This window comes from Hippoglossus stenolepis, chromosome 3 (assembly GCF_022539355.2).
Source record: "Hippoglossus stenolepis isolate QCI-W04-F060 chromosome 3, HSTE1.2, whole genome shotgun sequence".
In the NCBI taxonomy this organism is placed as follows: domain Eukaryota; kingdom Metazoa; phylum Chordata; class Actinopteri; order Pleuronectiformes; family Pleuronectidae; genus Hippoglossus; species Hippoglossus stenolepis.
Window position 1 is genome coordinate 16536681 of NC_061485.1, and position 17552 is coordinate 16554232.

Consider the following 17552-nt stretch of genomic DNA (forward strand, 5'->3'; position numbering starts at 1 on the left):
CACACACACACACACACACACACACACACACACACACACACACACACACACAAGCATATACATAAATACCAAAGGATGTGCCCATGCTATGTCCAAATGTCAGAGTTTAATTCCAGACCAAGCTCATCGTTGTAGTTTTGTAAGTTTACTGTTTAAAGGTGGGGTTGGTGATTTGTTTCTGAAACAGTTCTAATCTTATTTGTTTTCATTCTCTCCACGTCTGCTGTACATTTGCTCTCAGCACCAAACATCAGACAAAGTTAGCAACTTGCTGTTATATTATTATTGTTATTATTATTATTATTATTATTATTGTTATTATTATTATTATTATTAGGTTATGTTTACAGTTTAAAGTGCTGCCCCCTAGTGGCTAATGCAGATTTAAGGTTCAGTCAAAGGCTGCAGTGGAGAGCATACATATTTTAAATCTCTATCTGGAAGTAGTTGGGTAGATGCTGGTCTTCTGTTTGGGTTTTCCAGCTCTGTGTTGCATCCTGTTTCTTCACTTCAGACTCAGACCTTCACCAAGAATGTTTTTTGGGGTCGTGAGATAAAATAGCTAAGAGTGACCACAGTGTACGACTGAGAGTCAACACCAGCAGCCTGCAGTGGTGTGGGAAAAAGGAAGTGCTGGCATGTGCAGTGCATGTCCAACATTGTCGAAACTGTAACTGGGTCATTTGTCAATATGCAGGATGTTAATCATAATCATTGTTGTCATTGTTTAACAGCAAAAACAATTGGCTGACTAAAGTCTTGCTGATCAGAGAGATAATCACTGGTCTTATTCAAGAAATTAAAAAAGAGGGAACACAGAGCAGGCGTAACACTGTAAGCAAATTATATTAATAGAATCTAGATGCACTTTGAAATGACTGGTATGTTTCAGTTTGCTAATAAAAACTGAATCACATAGTAATGTAGTAGTGACAGGTGACCAGTGGATAACCATTTACATCAGCATTCAGCTGCTGCAATATTTTAAGAGAACTCCACAAATTGAGATTTCACTCCTGCAACATTGTCGGATTCATCATAGACAGGATCAAAGTCCATTCAACAGTCGGAGGCCATCTTTCAAAATACTAATGTGGCCTCGGGCTCCAAGCTTCTGCAGTGATGAGGAGTAGGCTACTGAGGTCTTCTAGTGAGCTTTATTTTTCTCACATGTACTTTAACCAATGCTGGCTCAAGTCACATCAGGGAAGGACATTTAGACAGACGTCACACAGGTCACACAACTTGTTTCCAGGCAATTCAGGCAAAGTTATTTGATTAAGCTGCATCTAAATAGAAGAGATAGTCGTTCTTATCAGATTCTTGTTCAAGCTTAAATTCCATTCTGTATTTTTTAACCTTTTTCCCTGAGACTATTCTAACTGACAGTAATATAGTGCAATACAGCTAAGTACCCTTCACACATTTCACACTCGTGCTGAATACTAAAAGTCTGGAATTAAATCTGTGGAGCAAGCAAGGTGACATATTTATGTATTTGTGCTTGTGACTGCAAATGGGTGTGTCTTTAATTCTATTAATCTGTCATCCTTCCTGATTGATAAAGCTGTGCACCAATTCTCAGGATTGAATGTATGTGGACGATGTGAAAGTCGCTGATTCATGGTTTTGGGGATGACAGGAATGTAGACTGAAAGGTATTGTTCTTGGCAGTATTTCAACCAGGAAGTGATCCAGATCTTTTGACTGGATCTGATAACAGTTATGAGGAATCCATCCATCAACATGCACGTAATTTCAGTAGCTGTGGTTGTAGAGTGAGTCATCAACTAACGAGAGGGTTGGTGGTACAATCCCCGGCTCCTCCTGTCTGCATGATGAAGGATCCTTGGGCAACCCTGAACCCAAGAAGTGCTGGATGAATGTGTGTTTGAATGTGAGTTGTACTGTAATGCACTTTATATTAAGCAACACTTAATTAAGCTCCCATATACACGTGGCACACAAATGAAGGACCAGCATGTGACATGTGCAACGCTTTAGTCATGCTTATACTTGGTGAAGTGTCATCATGCTGTTGGAAGCAGCAGTCCAACAGCATCTCAATAACTCCTGCTGTTACTGCCTGTGACCATCTATGGATGTGAGGGGGGAGACTGAGTTAACTGTCTCCCAGTGAGAGAGAGAGAGAGAGAGAGAGAGAGAGAGAGAGAGAGAGAGAGAGAGCACCTTAACAGCGTGATGTAAAGTAGGTCATGGAGGCAGCACTCTCTTCCATCAGTGCCACATAAGCACAGATGTACCCTATGAGAACAATCTTCTCATTATACACCCGGCATTATAAGATCGGTTTATTTATTTTCATAATGTGACTCTTAACTGTAATCATGTAGCATTCAAGTAATAATATCCATCCATTGCATTTATTGTGGTTTTGCAACGAACGCTAATTCCTCATTAATTCACCTAGCATCACATTGTCCATTGATGACAGACTACGACAAAGTCTTACTCCAATTGACAAAGTGCCACTTTACTGATAAATGGCAAACCAATTTCAAAATATACTTTATTTAAAGTTCAAAGGAAGCCAAACTGCCTCAAATGCCACTTTGTAGCTGGATGCAGTGTCTAAGTGTTCATGTTTTCCCTGATTGGCAGCTTAGACTGACTCATGATTGGGCGAGGATATATACTGATGGGACCTTGCTACCAAGGCTCCATCCCCCCGATCACTGCTGCACAGACTCTGGCTCCGAAAGCACAAGATGGCAGCTTTCCTAACCAGAGTATTTTGGCCTCATTTTTGGATAGTGTGGGGAAATGAAGACATGTCCTCTTTAAATACAGCCTATGATTTGAACACCTGCAGGTCTAAGACACATAGAGAACAGATCTTAAGTAAACACCTGTCAATATTTACATCCCTTTTTTTGATTTTGTGGAAATATACAGCCTTCAAGTGGAAAAAAATAGTTTCTAGTCTTGTGTATCGAGATGCAGGTTTGTACAATTTGCTGGTCGTGTTTGAGATGCTGATGCCTCGGTGCAACAGTCAGGTTGCCCGCTCGCTCATGTTTGCTGCCATCTTGCTCCATGTGGGTAGGTGTGTTGTGTGAGCCAATGAGCAGGCAGAGCAAATCAAAACCCGGCCAACCTTAATCAATCCATCAATCTGGATGCTCCAGAGGATTTGTGTTGCACGTGAAACCACCTCCACGGCTGACAAGTCTTACACAAATCAGCCTAAGCGTGGCATCACAGTGGTCACAGAGAATGTTTTCTTCAAAATTTAAGTTTAAACATTTACCATTGAATGTATAGATTTACACAAACAAAGGATGCATCCGACTGCACATGCGGATGCATCCCCTGCCTGCATGCTTGCACACACTGCTGACAATCCCTACAGTGGGGATGGTTTTCCAGCTGTTGCTCTGTGAGAAAATGTCACATTACATAATCATCTCAAACAAACATGACAAGCTGAGTCGCTCAGCTCAGCAGTGATCTGGACGCAAGTGACCAACATGCACCGTCAAGGGTCAGTTCAGAGGAAGTGGTGATGCACAAGGCCTAAAGTGCATCACCAATTTTGAGATGGACGTTAGTGGCTCTGTGTGGCCTGACCTTGATATCTTAGATAGATTTCAAATAACAGGGAGACCTGATGCTTGTCTCTGGGCTATGACACAGTGTGTATGGACATTTGTAGCTGTTTGCATGAAGGAATTTATGATCCTTCTGTGAAATGGAAATGACAGAAAATACAGAGGAGAGGCAACAGCACACACCGAGACAGATTATGTTTGACACACACAGGCTTGTAATTTTTGGGTTTTTAACCACATAGTAGTGAGGGATGACAATGTCGACTGAGAGGTCTAGAACTTTGGTCCAGGATAAAATAATATCATCAAAACTCATGGCCCGAGGATGCATACTTATGATGCTGTTGATCCCCTGGCTTTTCCTCTCACAGTTTCTATTTTAACAGGTGCTACTTTTCTCGCCTTTACGGCACTGGTTTAGCCGCTCATTAAACTCACAGACCAGTTGCATGTGTTGTAAATCATTTCATGTAATGCCAATCAAATCTGTGAGTTCTGATGAGCATTCTGACTGGAGTTGGTGAGTGAGTTACACACGTCAGGGAGAGACGAGAGAAGGGAGAATAGACAGTGAGAAGAGAATCAGAGAAAAGGAGGAAAAGTAAAGCTGTTCAGTTGTTAGAAAATGGGAAAGTTTCTTTGATTTGACAGTCAATTGTTGACTCAGTCAGTCATATATATTTCAATATATATATATATATATATATATATACGTCTAAACAGTTATTGGAGAGTTTGCTATGCAATGTGTTACAGACTTTTAGGTTCCCTTCAGGATAAATTATAATGACACACAAAAACACACAAACTCTCTTTCTCTCTGTCACTCACAAACATGCACACACACACACACCCTGACCCTCTTCTCTCACCTCTTAGTCAACCCATTACTGAAATTAGTGTGTGTCACTGCATGAGTGAACCTCCAGACAGTGAATTAATTTAATTGCAGTCTGATTTGAATCCAGCCTACTTTGAATGTCTAGATTGTTTTATAGGAGACTGTGAGTTTTAAGGAACCAGCAAACACACGAGAACTGAATAAAAGCATCACAATAAAAGCTACTGTCATGAATGCCGAATGTGGTATTTGTGTTTAGGGAGGATTTTGCTGGTTCCCATCAAATAGAAGAAATGAAATGGAACAGGAAGAAAACCCATCACTCATTATGTTACTGTTAGTGTGGGCTCTTGTTTAATGGCTGTATCAGGCAGTTTTGGCAAATGACTGACCCAGATTTTCACTGGCTCCTTGTTATTATAATCACAGCTTACATAAATGTGCTGACAGGGAATAGTGGCTTCTGGGAGGAGTCCAAATCGACAAAGTGGGGCTGCTGAAAGATTCCTCTTTGCTACGATCAGCAGAACACAGTGAAATATTAGTTTTTGGATGCTTGATTAAAACGGTGTGGTTGAGGATTCGGTACCAGTTTCCACAATCCACAGACTTATAGCAGGAAACAGGATCCAGCTGTAGCATTAAAAGGCTGTCAGCTCCAGTGCTGGTCCAGCTTGAGGTGTAGAATGAGGTCAGTTCAGTTGAGTGTTTCTGTTAAATGCTTGAGTCACTTTAGTTTCCACACTATAATTTTGGCACATTGGTTTAGTCAGAGTAGCCAGAGTTGGAGCTGAGATAAATTTCACCACAGTTGGTAAAGACTACATCATTTAAAAGTGTAATTCAGTGTTTCATAACTGCCCAGTGCAGGAAAAATGATTATATTGAATAACGAGTGGAAAATAGCCATGGAAAATACATTTTCTACTCACGTACTGTTCTCACTGTGGACAATTTCAAAGTAGATGGATTACAAATATTAAATTTTTAATTTAGTTTAGTTTAGTTTATCAAATTAGCTTCACCTTGACCAGATACAACACTAAAGAATAATAATAAAACTAAATAATAATAATAATAATAATAATAATAATAGTAATAATATCATTAAGCATAGTAACATAATAGTAGTAGGTGCCATTTTGCTGCGTAATGAAAACTTTTACATTTATTTTGAAATTGTAAAAAAATAACAGGGATACAATTGTGATCTTGTTACCAAAGTTTGGTTTTATCTAGATTTTCTATAAACAAATGTGAACAGTTAAACTGTATTCCAAGATTTCCAGTTGAGTTAATGAATCCTTTCTCATGAGAGCAGATCTGTGTTTGTGTTTGTTATAATTTAGGTCTGGTGAGTACAGTAGCTGCAGCTACTTAAGTTACAGTTGGAGCTTAACACAGGAAATTGAACAACATTTTTGTGCAGAAATCTGTCTGAAGCATCTGACCTTAGAGGATGTACCCAACAATTAGCTGCTGTATTAAAACTCAATCCTACACCCCCCTCTCTGTCTCCCTCTGCAGCAGAGTCGTACTCTGTGGCGGGCAGTGACGGTAGTATCACCCCATCAGCGGGCCCTGTGCCCCACCACGCCTCAGGCAACTCCAGCCCCTGCTCACACTCCTCGTCTGGAGGATCCCGGCACCCTGTCAGCGCTCTGAAGAAGTGGCTCACCAACCCCGTCCGCAAACTGAGCTCTGATGCCAGAGGAGGAGCAGGAAAAGCTGAGAAGCAGATGTGCAGGTCAGATGGGAGACAGCCGCCATTGCCTCTTTCCCACAATGAGGCTCAGCTGAGGCCTCTGGAGCCACACACTAACTACAGCATCCTCCCCTCTGGAGACACGGTATAGTTTACTCCTAAATGTGCATTTATTCCTAATGACAAAACATGTTCAATCAACCTGTTTCTAAAGGCTATTTATTTTCACATTGTACAGATGTGGAGAGACGGACTGTCAAGTCCAGCAGCTTCTTCTCCTACACAGCCGTCCTGTCAGAGCTATGTGTCTTCCCTCCTGCAAGGCAGAGAAACACAGAGTCTGGTAATGGCTCTATTCTATTCTATTCTATTCTGCACCCACCACAGACATGACATAAGGCACTCACTGACATAAGGCACTCATTGACATAAGGCACTCACAAACCCCAAAAATGCAAAATAATACTGTAATTAAATTTTGATCTATTGATAATTGAACAGGATACTGAGATGCAGACGTTCTCATCAGAACGTATATTGCCTAATTTAAGGCTAATTTTATTTATAAACATTTTATAATATTTGAATTACACATCTTGCAAGTGAATCTTGCTCTGACCATTCAGCTCTTCATTCTCCTCACAATAACTTTGAGCTTCTCTCATCATCAAACCCTTAAAGTTCCACTCCAGGACCTAAATGTAAAATAATGCTGGTCTCACAAGCCAATAATTTGCATGTATATATTCCAAAGCATACACGTAAACATCAAGCCAACTCATTCAAACTGTGAATCATAACAATGCCCTAACATGCTAAGGAGAGTTTTTAACATGTGAAATGACTCTTATTGGCACACATCATTTGAATTCCACCAATTGTCCCAAATAAGCACAACGTATTCTCAAATTGTGTGTGTGTAGTCACACACAAGCACACACACATGTGCACTTAGCACTTCTTTCTGGAAACCCAACACTGGAGTACTTTGACTCTTTGAAAGTCTGTGGTGAGAGAAATCACTCCTGTGGGCTTTTGTAGACGGCATCTGGAAGTAATCAACTATAGCCAAGCAGTGTGAAACAGGCTGAAACAGGGTCAGGGTTGGGGGTGAGGAGTTTACTCAGAAATTAGAAGAAGAGGCGAGCAGGCAAGGTGAGAAACAGGCCTTTGGATGGTGGACAATTATCCTCCAAGGATGACCGAGTCAAGCTTTACATAACTGATAAGTAGAAACTCTAGAGATTAAAAAAAATCCCTTCACCTATCAAGTCTGCTTGATAAATGACTGCTCTCACTTGTAAAGTTCTCAGTCAAATAGTCTGTTGGGATGAAATTATGTCATAGCCACATTCAACTTCATATTTAGTTTGGCTCCTTCCCTTCGTGCTACTCGGGTCAGTGTGAAGAGAGAAACTTCTCAACTCTTTGAAGAAATTGTTTGACAATTTGGGAAATGCTCTTATTTGCTTTCTTACGGAGGGTTAAATGAGAAGACTGTCTGTACAGCCAATATGTTGCCTCCAGTTAGGTCAGCACTGTATAAAAACTGGAAACAGGGAATTAATGGTGCATTCACGTGCTCCTCGGAAGGTCGCATTTCCTGAGGTGTGAAGTCGTTGTTGCGACATCGGTGTGTTCATGTGCTTTGAAGTCAGTACGTGGAAAAACATGGACGCTGTAACCAAAATGTTTTGTATTTATACTGTATATAAGAACCTCTTTCCAATATCTGCATGTTAAAAGGATCAGTTGTGACAGACATTTCAAACGTAGACTTTTTTATCAAACATTTTTGTATTGGCTAAAAACTGGTAATCATTTGACAAGTTCAAATTAAAAGCTACTTTTCAGAGCTGACTTTAAAATAGCATTAATTGATTTATAAGTGATGACGTCAACAACTTGACAACTGTACCAAACTTTTCACTGACTTTGTGTTGTTGTTTGGACTTCATTTTCTCTGATCATTTTCTCTGATCATTCCAACACCACGGTGGCACAATAACATGTTATATCTTGTTTGTTTAATCTATACAATAGCCTAAGTCTAAAAAAGACTAATAAGGTAATAACTGTAAAACTATTTCATAAATAAACAAATAAATCACCTCCTAAGCTCTTGTTAAACAGCAAATTGTCATGTTTGCACTGTGGTTTTACGTATGACTGGATTACACACAGAGATACGACATGTTAATTAATGCATTTTATAGGTGAGTTTCCCCCCGTTTTAAGTCTGTATGCTAAGCTAAGCTAACTGGCTGCTGGCTCGAGTGACGGTACAGATGTGAGAGTGGTATTAAATAAACAAAAGCAAGTATATGTCCCATAATGTTGAACTATTCCTTTAACCTTCTCACGGTTTTCAGAGGATTAATTGCTGTTAGAGAGGAAACAACATTAGGAGCAAACACAAAGTGACGCTCAGCAGTTTTAATGGTGCTCAGTTGAGAACCAGACTGGAGATGGAGTTTGAAATGAACCTCAGATGTTGTTTCACATGCAGGCAGAATGTGTGTGGCTGCTGAGTAAGGACAAGAACAGTCCACTCAGATACAGCGAGAGAGCAGAACATACAGGCCTTGCAAAAAAAGGTTAAAACAAACAGAAAGAGCCTATTTGACCTACAAACTGCCTCCACAGGAGGATTATTATCCAGTGTACCGAGGTAGAGAACAAAATGTGGCGAGACGACAGTATGTCAAGAGGATTACAGTCAAATTCACATGAGTTTATACTGCTTTTAGGTGAGGAGATGTATTAGTTACATAACTACTCTCCTTACCCCCGACCTCTTTTTTATGACTTGACAAATTGTGCAACGGTTGCTCATTATTTGCCTCCATCCATCAGGACTGATGCTTCTTTGCCAAACAGTCTCCTCAGCGACACGGAGAGATATTAAAAAGTGATTATTACTCATAGGTTACTCGAGATTTAGTGGGTGGCACGACTTTCCAAAAGAGGATCAGCAAAATTGCACCACTCATGTGAATTAAGACCTTTGCATCTTCTTATTTTTCCACATATGCGTGCTGGCTTGGAAAAAACTGGCTCTGTGACTCTTGTGTTATTATTATAATTATAATTATGTGCCATTATTACATAGTTCATACTGATGCATCAAATGTGCACGCAGCATTTTTACTTAACTACTTAACATTGAGTCAGTTAGTGAGGTGCAGTGTTGAGCCCATTGCACTGGGTCACAAGACAATATTCTGCTTCACAAATTTTTAACTTTTTTTTTTTTTTACTGTGGAATTTTTCAGATCTTTGCTTTTTGGGGAAATATTGGATAATTGGACCTCTTTTGGCCTCAAACAGCTTGTTTATTTGAAACCATCTAAAACAGGACAAGGGGCCCTAACTCAACGCTGCTTTGACAGAAGGGGCCACATGCCTCACGACTGGTTAGATCTTTAACATTATAGCTCATAGACTGTATATAAAGATGGACAACGTGTCTCCACAATACAGAAATGAAGACAACAAATCCCGGATACGAAAACTGCCATGCTTTTGCGATGACGTCATTTGCAGCCACAGTCTGCACTGGGATGGAGTCTCAGTAACCAGGTCCCGCTGATACACATGCTTGACCAATTAATGAAAGCTGTTCTGTCTGGCTTTTGTGTTTCAGAGTCAAAAATCCAGCATCAACACTCTCCAGGGCGAAGACAGCTGCGCCGTGACTGATGACTCAGGAAGTCAGTGGTCTGCCACAGTGGACAGTGAAGAGGAGAGAAACGTTGCCTTAGAGAAGAGCATGTACGTGCCAACTCCACAATAAAGCAACAACAATCGTTTCACTTTCTTGCTGAGGCGTAGAGGAGAAGATTGATGCCATACTATCACGTCTGCACAGTAAAATGTGATGCTTGAACCAGTAGATTGCTCAGTTTTAGTGGAGAAAATAGAAATAGGGAAACAGCAACACAACACAACAAAATCTGCTCACCAGCAGCTCTAAAATTTACACATGATATCTTGAGTATTATATTTTTAAAACTACCATAATGTAGAATATACAAATTGTAGTGTAGTGGGGGTTATGTATGAGACTATTTCTTGACCAGAAGCACTGCTCAGGAAATATCCAACACATAACCAGTCACAAAACCACCAATTGTTATTTTTACACTCATAACTTCTTTAAGTGCTTGTTGACGAAAATAGATAGATAGTAATGTGTTGATTAGGAAGCTTCAGAGGCTTTTGATCAGACTAGCTGTCTCCCCTTATTACAGACTTTATGCTTAGCTAGTTATAGGAGCCAATCCTGGGGCTGTGCAATCCATGTGCCAGCACACAGTCCAGTCTAAATGTTGGTTATTTTCACTGTCAGTCATAATATAGATTCGTTGCTTAGGGCTATGGGTTAGGTTTAGGTTAAAACGTGGGTTACGGTTTGGGCTCGTTTAGGGTTAGTGTTTCAGTGTGAAGTTTATTTTGGGTGTGGGGTCAGGGATCCATCTGTAACTGGTGATAACATAAAGCGATGCATGAGGCATAAGTAACCAGCTGCTGTCTGGAGTTTCATTTTTACTGTGCGGTTCATGGTTCTGCTCAACTCATCTCATCCCGACACATTTCTGAAAAGGAACATTTCTGGTTGGATTTTGCCTGATCCTCTTTTACTTGTTTTGAAATGTCTCTTTCAGATACGTGCTCACAGAGCTAATAGAGACAGAGAGGTTGTACGTGGAAGATCTTGGACTCATAGTGCAGGTGTGTCTCCCTTCAAAGTATCCAACCATCTGTTCATGACATTTAAATCTCTGAGTCCTTAATTAATAACACTCTACAATATTAATGTCATATGTTTAAGTTTTTTTTCTATGGAAATTGATTACTGACACGTATGTGTTTGTCTGTGTGTAGGGCTACATGAACACCATGGCCAATCAGGGAGCTCCAGAGGACATGAAGGGGAAGGACAGGATTGTGTTCGGAAACATCCACCAGATCTATGACTGGCATAAAGAGTGAGTCAGAGAGGTCTCCTCTCTTTGTCGTCTTTTTCCCCTCTCACTGCCTCTGAATCTGAACGATGTCCCACAGTTTCCGACCTTCTCATGTTTCATGACGGTTTGGTGTGTCACGTCCCCTGTGGCTGTTTGTTTCTTGCCTCTATGTGTGTGCATGTTTTTTGGTTGGAGGACTGTTCCTGTCTGACTGCCTGTGCTCTGTGTCACACAGTTATTTCCTGGGAGAGCTGGAGAAGTCTGTGGGTGATCCAGACAGCCTGGCCCAGCTCTTCATCAAACATGTGAGTGACGAGGAGAAGGTTCTTGTTTTGAGTTTAACTCCAGGTTGCAGGTGTCTCTCAGCTCAGAGCTCTAGCTGTGTGTGAAGTGCCCTGTCATCCAGATGTGTCGTCATCTTACAGATCGGTCTTCTGCAGGTGTAGCTGCAGAATAAATGGTCTTGTAATCACTCTGGTTTGACTAAAGATCTCTCAAAGCTGAGAATCAGGACAACCATGCTCCACCACACTGAGAGTGAGAAATGAGCTGGAATTACAGGATGTCAAAGCTCCATGAAAAATATTCACACCCACCATGAACATATTGTTATTTACTATATGTTTTATATTATATTATATGTTATTATACTTCAGTATTTAACACTGGAAAAAACGATTTAAAACAATTCTCCACAAATAAATAAATGGTGGATTGAAAGATGAGGATTAAATTCGGTCAGCACTTTTGATTGGCATTGTACATCTAGGTATCAGTACGTACTTTTACCACAGCAGTACAATGGAGGATAAACAAGCAGAAACAACTTTTTGATTTGGTCCAACTTTTTGAGCTCAGCTTTTCTATCACCACTCCAGTCAGGGTAGTCTAGCATGCCTAATTAAACCACAGCAAATTAAAATGGCTTTAATGAAGCAGAGTTCCCGATTAGAAAAAAGACAAAAAACGTCCACAAAACTCTTCAGGGGAAAAGGAAACAACTAAACTTTGAGGAAATGAAGACATGGAGCAGCTCAGAGATGTTATTCCCTCTCTATCATTTCGTCACTCTGCCCCTCACACACATTCACACAGACGTGTAATCGTCGCTGCCACATGACCTGTTTCTCCGTCTTAATTTTCCAGGAGCGGCGTCTTCACATGTATGTGGTTTACTGTCAGAACAAACCCAAGTCAGAGCACGTCGTCTCTGAGTACATTGAGACCTACTTTGAGGTGAGTTACCGTCGATACCACAGTGAATCTTACTGGAGCTCCTTAAAGACTTTTTCTATTTCTCAACATTGTCTCTCTGTTTTTTCCCTGACAGGATCTCAGGCAGCAGTTGGGTCACAGGCTGCAGCTCAATGACCTGCTCATCAAACCTGTTCAGAGGATCATGAAGTATCAGCTGCTGCTGAAGGTTTGGTTGTTAAGCATGACTCTGCATGCATGGCACTGCAACATGATATAATTATGTGCACTACTACACATGATGACATCATTCCTATCATATGATTATAGTTTTTTCGATATATAAAAGGTTGTTGAGGTTGTGTATAGTTTTACAGGATCCAGTGATACCTCAAAAAAAGCATTTTTGAACTCATGCATGATGTCTTTTTCATTTTCTGCTCTGTGGCTTCTTAATGTCATCACTAATCATTGTTATTAAATGATAGGGATTCATTTTTCCAATCAATTCAAGCTTCAGATTTTGTCTCTTGTCCTTTTATTTGTTGCAATATTTTGAACAATGCATTTTTGGACCATAATTTTGTGACTTTCACCTTCGATCTTTGATCAATCAGCTCCTAAAGTTAATCATCTGGAGATATCATCCCAAAGTGACACACCCTCCAAGTCTTGTACTGTTGAATTGTTGAATGATTTTATCCACACACAGACACAAACAAATTTCAAAGTAAAATCCTCTCTTTGCTTGGCATCTGCAGGACTTCCTGAAGTACTACAGTAAAGCAGGAAGGGATGTTGAGGAGCTGCAGGTACAAGTTCATTGTGAAATGTAAAATACAAATGAAAAGTATTCTGATTCTGCATATTTCTTTGTACCTAAGTCTTGTTTTCACTTTTTGATTCTGCCTTCATCCAACTTCCTCCCTCAGAGGGCTGTGGAGGTGATGTGTTTTGTGCCAAAACGCTGCAATGATATGATGAATGTCGGCAGGCTTCAAGGTTTCGAGGTGAGAAACAGAATCTTAATTTTGAAATCTCTCATCAGAGGCTAAACACGTATCCAGGATCTCTCACAGCGTTGGTGACACACATGTTGTTTCAGGGTAAAATCACAGCTCAGGGGAAGCTGCTCCAGCAGGACACCTTCTCCGTCAGCGAGCAGGAAAGTGGCTGCGTGTCCAGAGCCAGGGAGAGGCGGGTTTTCCTGTTTGAGCAGCTAGTCATCTTCAGCGAGCCAATCGAGAAGAAAAAAGGCTTCTTGTTGCCTGGATACACTTTCAAAAACAGCATCAAGGTAAAAGCAACTTTATATTTTTAGTCATCTTTGGTTTACACTGTTTTCTCAATGATTAACATAACTCCTGTGTGCACTCTGCAGGTCAGCTGTTTGGGTGTGGAGGAGCACACAGAAGATGATCTGTGCTGTCTGGTCCTGACCTCCCGGGGGAATGACGGCAGCGTGGCACGCTTCATCATGCAGGCATCGTCTCCAGAAATACAGCTGGCTTGGTTCAGTGACGTGGTCCAGATCTTGGAGAACCAGAGGAACTTTCTAAATGGTATCAGAGCTCAGTGTTTCCTCAATAAAACTGCAGACTTTGGATTGATGAGTGATGTGACTTCTCTTCCTGTCCTGTGTAGCCCTTCAGTCCCCGATAGAGTACCAGCGCAGAGAAAGCAAGTCAAACAGTCTGGGCAGAAACATGAAGTCTCCATCCGTGTCAGCATCTGGCCTGAGACCTCAGATGTCAGTATCCATGGACCGACGTCAGCAGCCCTGCCTGTTGTCTTACAACACCTCCCTGCCCTCTCTGCATCCGCCCCAGCACAGCCCTGCCACCAAGGTGGTGAGTGTACAGCAGTGCTACCTTACTCATTCACATGCAAACACGCATCTCTCGTTCTCTCACGTCTTCTTTATTTGATTTCTGTCTCTGTTTTAAGGTTTCCAACCCTTGTGCTGTGAGACCTCGAGCAGCTCACCTGCCGCTTTCCTCCCACGAGCAGCTTAGTTTGAGCTCAGAGGTGAGACTCGACCGTGGGATCAATGGTCTGGCTCCCTGCAGCCCACACAGCCTGCAGGTACAGCAGTCTTAGACAATAACATCATTTCACATCAGTCACAAACGTCCGCCACCAAAGTAGTTCAGGTGAACCCAGTTTAGATATTTCACTGAAGTGAATAAACAGTGTGAGCGAGGGTTTCATCCTTTAAAGAGCAACTTACTGGCTGGAGACATAGTGACATCATTACTGGGTGTGATCAGTGGTTTTTCACCCACAAAGAGCGGTGAAACATGTTAATATTAGCTTTATCTTTAAACAAGCATTCAAGGTCATTAAGTATTTTTTACTTCAGTAAAACAAAACAGTATTAGCAGATAAATCCAAACATACCCGTTGTGAGAGGAGGTTGAAAAATATTTTTTATGCTGCAGGTGATTAATTGCTTGATGCTGTTTTACTACACTACCACATCAATCACATAAATAATCTTATTTTCCATCATATTTTTGTGTTGCATCAGACTCTCACAAAGCTGTAAATCTAACTTGTTTCTTTTCTCCTGTGGTAGTTAAACTAATCCAGTGAAGGAGCAGGTTAGCTGGTCTACACTGTTGAGTGTTTACTGTGTACAGAACAAAACGATTCACTGGGTTTTCGGTTGTGCAGATGAGTGGAGCTGTTGTCTCTGTGGCAGCAGCCTGAGGCTGTTTGTCGTCATGATCTCGGATGATGAGGGGAAATGACTCTGGTCGCCTTTGTCAAATATCCTGTTGTTGTTTCTGCGTGGATTTGAAAGCTTGGACGACTTAAACTGTATCATTCAGTCGTCTAGTTTATGGAGAACCACCTGACCTGCAGTTTTATCTTTTACACCCAGACTTCCACCAGGAGGAGGAAATGGTTTGATCACAGAGCTCTAATTAATCAGGTTTATCTGGCCTGATTCCACAAAGTCATTCTTGTCCTTTCTTCTCCCTCTTGGTGTTTTTGGATCTGCAGAGTTTCCATCCGGCTTTGGGTGCAGACACACGAACATGTTTCCTTTTTACCTAAACTCATCTGAGGTGTTGATCCCCCAGTCCTCAAGACTTTCTTAAACTTTTATGACTCACTGTCGGTTTCTCAACAGCAGGACTTCTCCAGTATCTGACAGATACTCCTATTATTGTTCAAGTAAAATCCAGCGCCAGTGGTTAAAGCGTCAAAAAAACATTCATGTGGTGCATGTCAGCTTTGGAGAAGAAAAATTCGCATTTTTTTGTACACACGGCCTTTTAAAAGCTGTGATAATCAATATTTGTGTATCAACAATGGATCAAGTGTCTTTTGGGAGTGTGATGAATGCACAAAGAAGTATCACCTGCCTCTGCAGTTTTTCCCAGCGCTCAGTGTTTTAGCCTCTTTCAGCTCACTGTTTTGATTGCCAAGCCCACAACTTTATTTCACAGCAGACAAATCTTTTATATGAAACAACGATCTATAAACCCAATAAACCGGCTCATCGCCCAAAGCCAGACAACTTGCTGCTGAACATTTAGTGAATAGTTTAGCTTTTTCTCAGTATTCGGTGGAGACCAAAAACCGAGCTAAAAGGAGACTTAATATTGGACTTACTTTCACCAGGTGGCCAGAAACATGACTCCAAATCCCAAATGAATGATAATGTTGCTCCATGTCTCCTGGAAGCGTGTAGTAACATGTCAAAGTTGCCTTTACAGCTTGTTTTGCTGACCCCAGGTGGCCAAAAATAGATAAATGATAAAATACATCATATATTGTGTATTTATGATTTTTAATGTTTAGTTTTGAATAATGCAAGGACATTTTTAAATGATGTCAATTTTTTAACCTCTGGTAGTTTATAAATGAGAAAAATTGTATCTGACTATGTGATAATATGATATTTCAAATGTACAAAGCATCCAGAAAGCCAGACTCATTATTACCAGACATGATACATTTTAGAGAAATGTGTTGGCTGTCATGTTGAAAACAAGACAATATTCAGGCTTTTCTTCGTAGAATTATACACGCAAAGTTGTTCATACCTTTCGTAATCTATCATACAAACCGTTTCATGAGAATACGTTGAAATATTCAATTCCTTGCTGTTTATTCTCCTCTCAGTGTGTGACTGCTAACTTACAGGCGACCATGTTAAAGGCTGAGGGACGGATTTATTCAGCACATCAACCAAACAACCTGGACCGGCTCACGGAGAGCGAGCAGTGACACCCTGTGATGACGCATGAACTCACTTTGTCTCGACTGAGCTGCCGAGTTCTTTGTCAGCATTATTCGACTCTTTCACTCCTGTACAGAAGTCATCAAGGTGTCAGCGTCCTCACATCATGTCCCACATTTCCTTCCATGCAGGCTTTTCTTCAGATACAACTGTGTTGCAGGCTGATCTGGATCTAAATAGGCTTTTGTCCATTCTGCACACCATGCATATACACATCTGCAGATGATGACATGAGATGAAATGTGAAAATATAGTTCTGAAGCACCACAGACTCTCTACTTCTTTGTTTATGTATCATTTTCTTACATTTTTCCTCCATGATTATTTTTGTAATAGATAATATTTTTCATAAAGGACCAAATCCACTTCATTCTCCCACAGAACTGTGCTCACAGTCATGCTCTGTGTCCTCAAATGACTGTTTCATTGAATTCACTGGGCGACCGTAGATTCCAGCCTCACTGTGGGATCTGAATCCATGTGAGTTGTTTTGTGTGTCTGTGAACTCCTTCAACATAAAAAAATAGCTTGTGTTTCCCCATTGGTGAGCTATTTAAATCTGGCTATTGTTAGAGCGCTATCTGCACTCAACACACACGCATCACACAAAGCGTGTCAAAATCAAGCAGAAAGAAAAAAAAGGGAACAAAGTTAAAACGGAGGTGCTCATAAGTCACTGTCGTCTTGTATGTAAATACTCTCATGTCAGTTCAATTGTGACTTGCTATGTCCTGATACGCAGAAATAAAAAGACATGCTGTTCAGATAAGATACTCTGATTTCTCTGACTCGTTCATTTTGTGTGTGTTCCCTTTTTTTCATATGATCGACTCCGTCAGACACCCGCTTCGGCACACACCTCACAGTTTAGTGTATCTTAATAGGTTTCTTGTTTCCACTGCCTTTTCTTTTCTGAAATGATTTTATTTATTTTCATAAATCAAGTCTGAGAGGTTTGGTCTAGTTTTCCCGATTATCTGAAAAATGTTTTGACATTTTCTTTAAATCTGATCTT

At 40.7% G+C, this 17552-nt stretch overlaps 1 protein-coding gene across 4 annotated transcripts in view; it reads left to right on the plus strand.

Moving 5' to 3' along the window:
• arhgef25b (Rho guanine nucleotide exchange factor (GEF) 25b) overlaps positions 1-17310 on the plus strand; it is a 21662-nt gene extending 4352 nt beyond the window's left edge. The window contains exons 2-16 of one of the 4 annotated variants that reach the window (XM_035152995.2): positions 5941-6263; positions 6357-6461; positions 9765-9892; positions 10786-10852; positions 11006-11109; positions 11324-11393; positions 12235-12324; positions 12419-12511; positions 13044-13094; positions 13215-13292; positions 13388-13579; positions 13664-13844; positions 13927-14132; positions 14230-14367; positions 16420-17310. In XM_035152995.2, coding sequence (XP_035008886.1) covers positions 5941-6263; positions 6357-6461; positions 9765-9892; positions 10786-10852; positions 11006-11109; positions 11324-11393; positions 12235-12324; positions 12419-12511; positions 13044-13094; positions 13215-13292; positions 13388-13579; positions 13664-13844; positions 13927-14132; positions 14230-14367; positions 16420-16524 — 1931 coding nt within the window. In that variant the 3' untranslated portion in view covers positions 16525-17310. The remainder of the gene's footprint in view (positions 1-5940; positions 6264-6356; positions 6462-9764; positions 9893-10785; positions 10853-11005; positions 11110-11323; positions 11394-12234; positions 12325-12418; positions 12512-13043; positions 13095-13214; positions 13293-13387; positions 13580-13663; positions 13845-13926; positions 14133-14229; positions 14368-16419) is intronic. The other 3 variants (XM_035152997.2, XM_035152996.2, XM_035152998.2) reach the window with 3 other exon arrangements.
• The last annotated feature ends 242 nt before the right edge of the window (positions 17311-17552 follow it).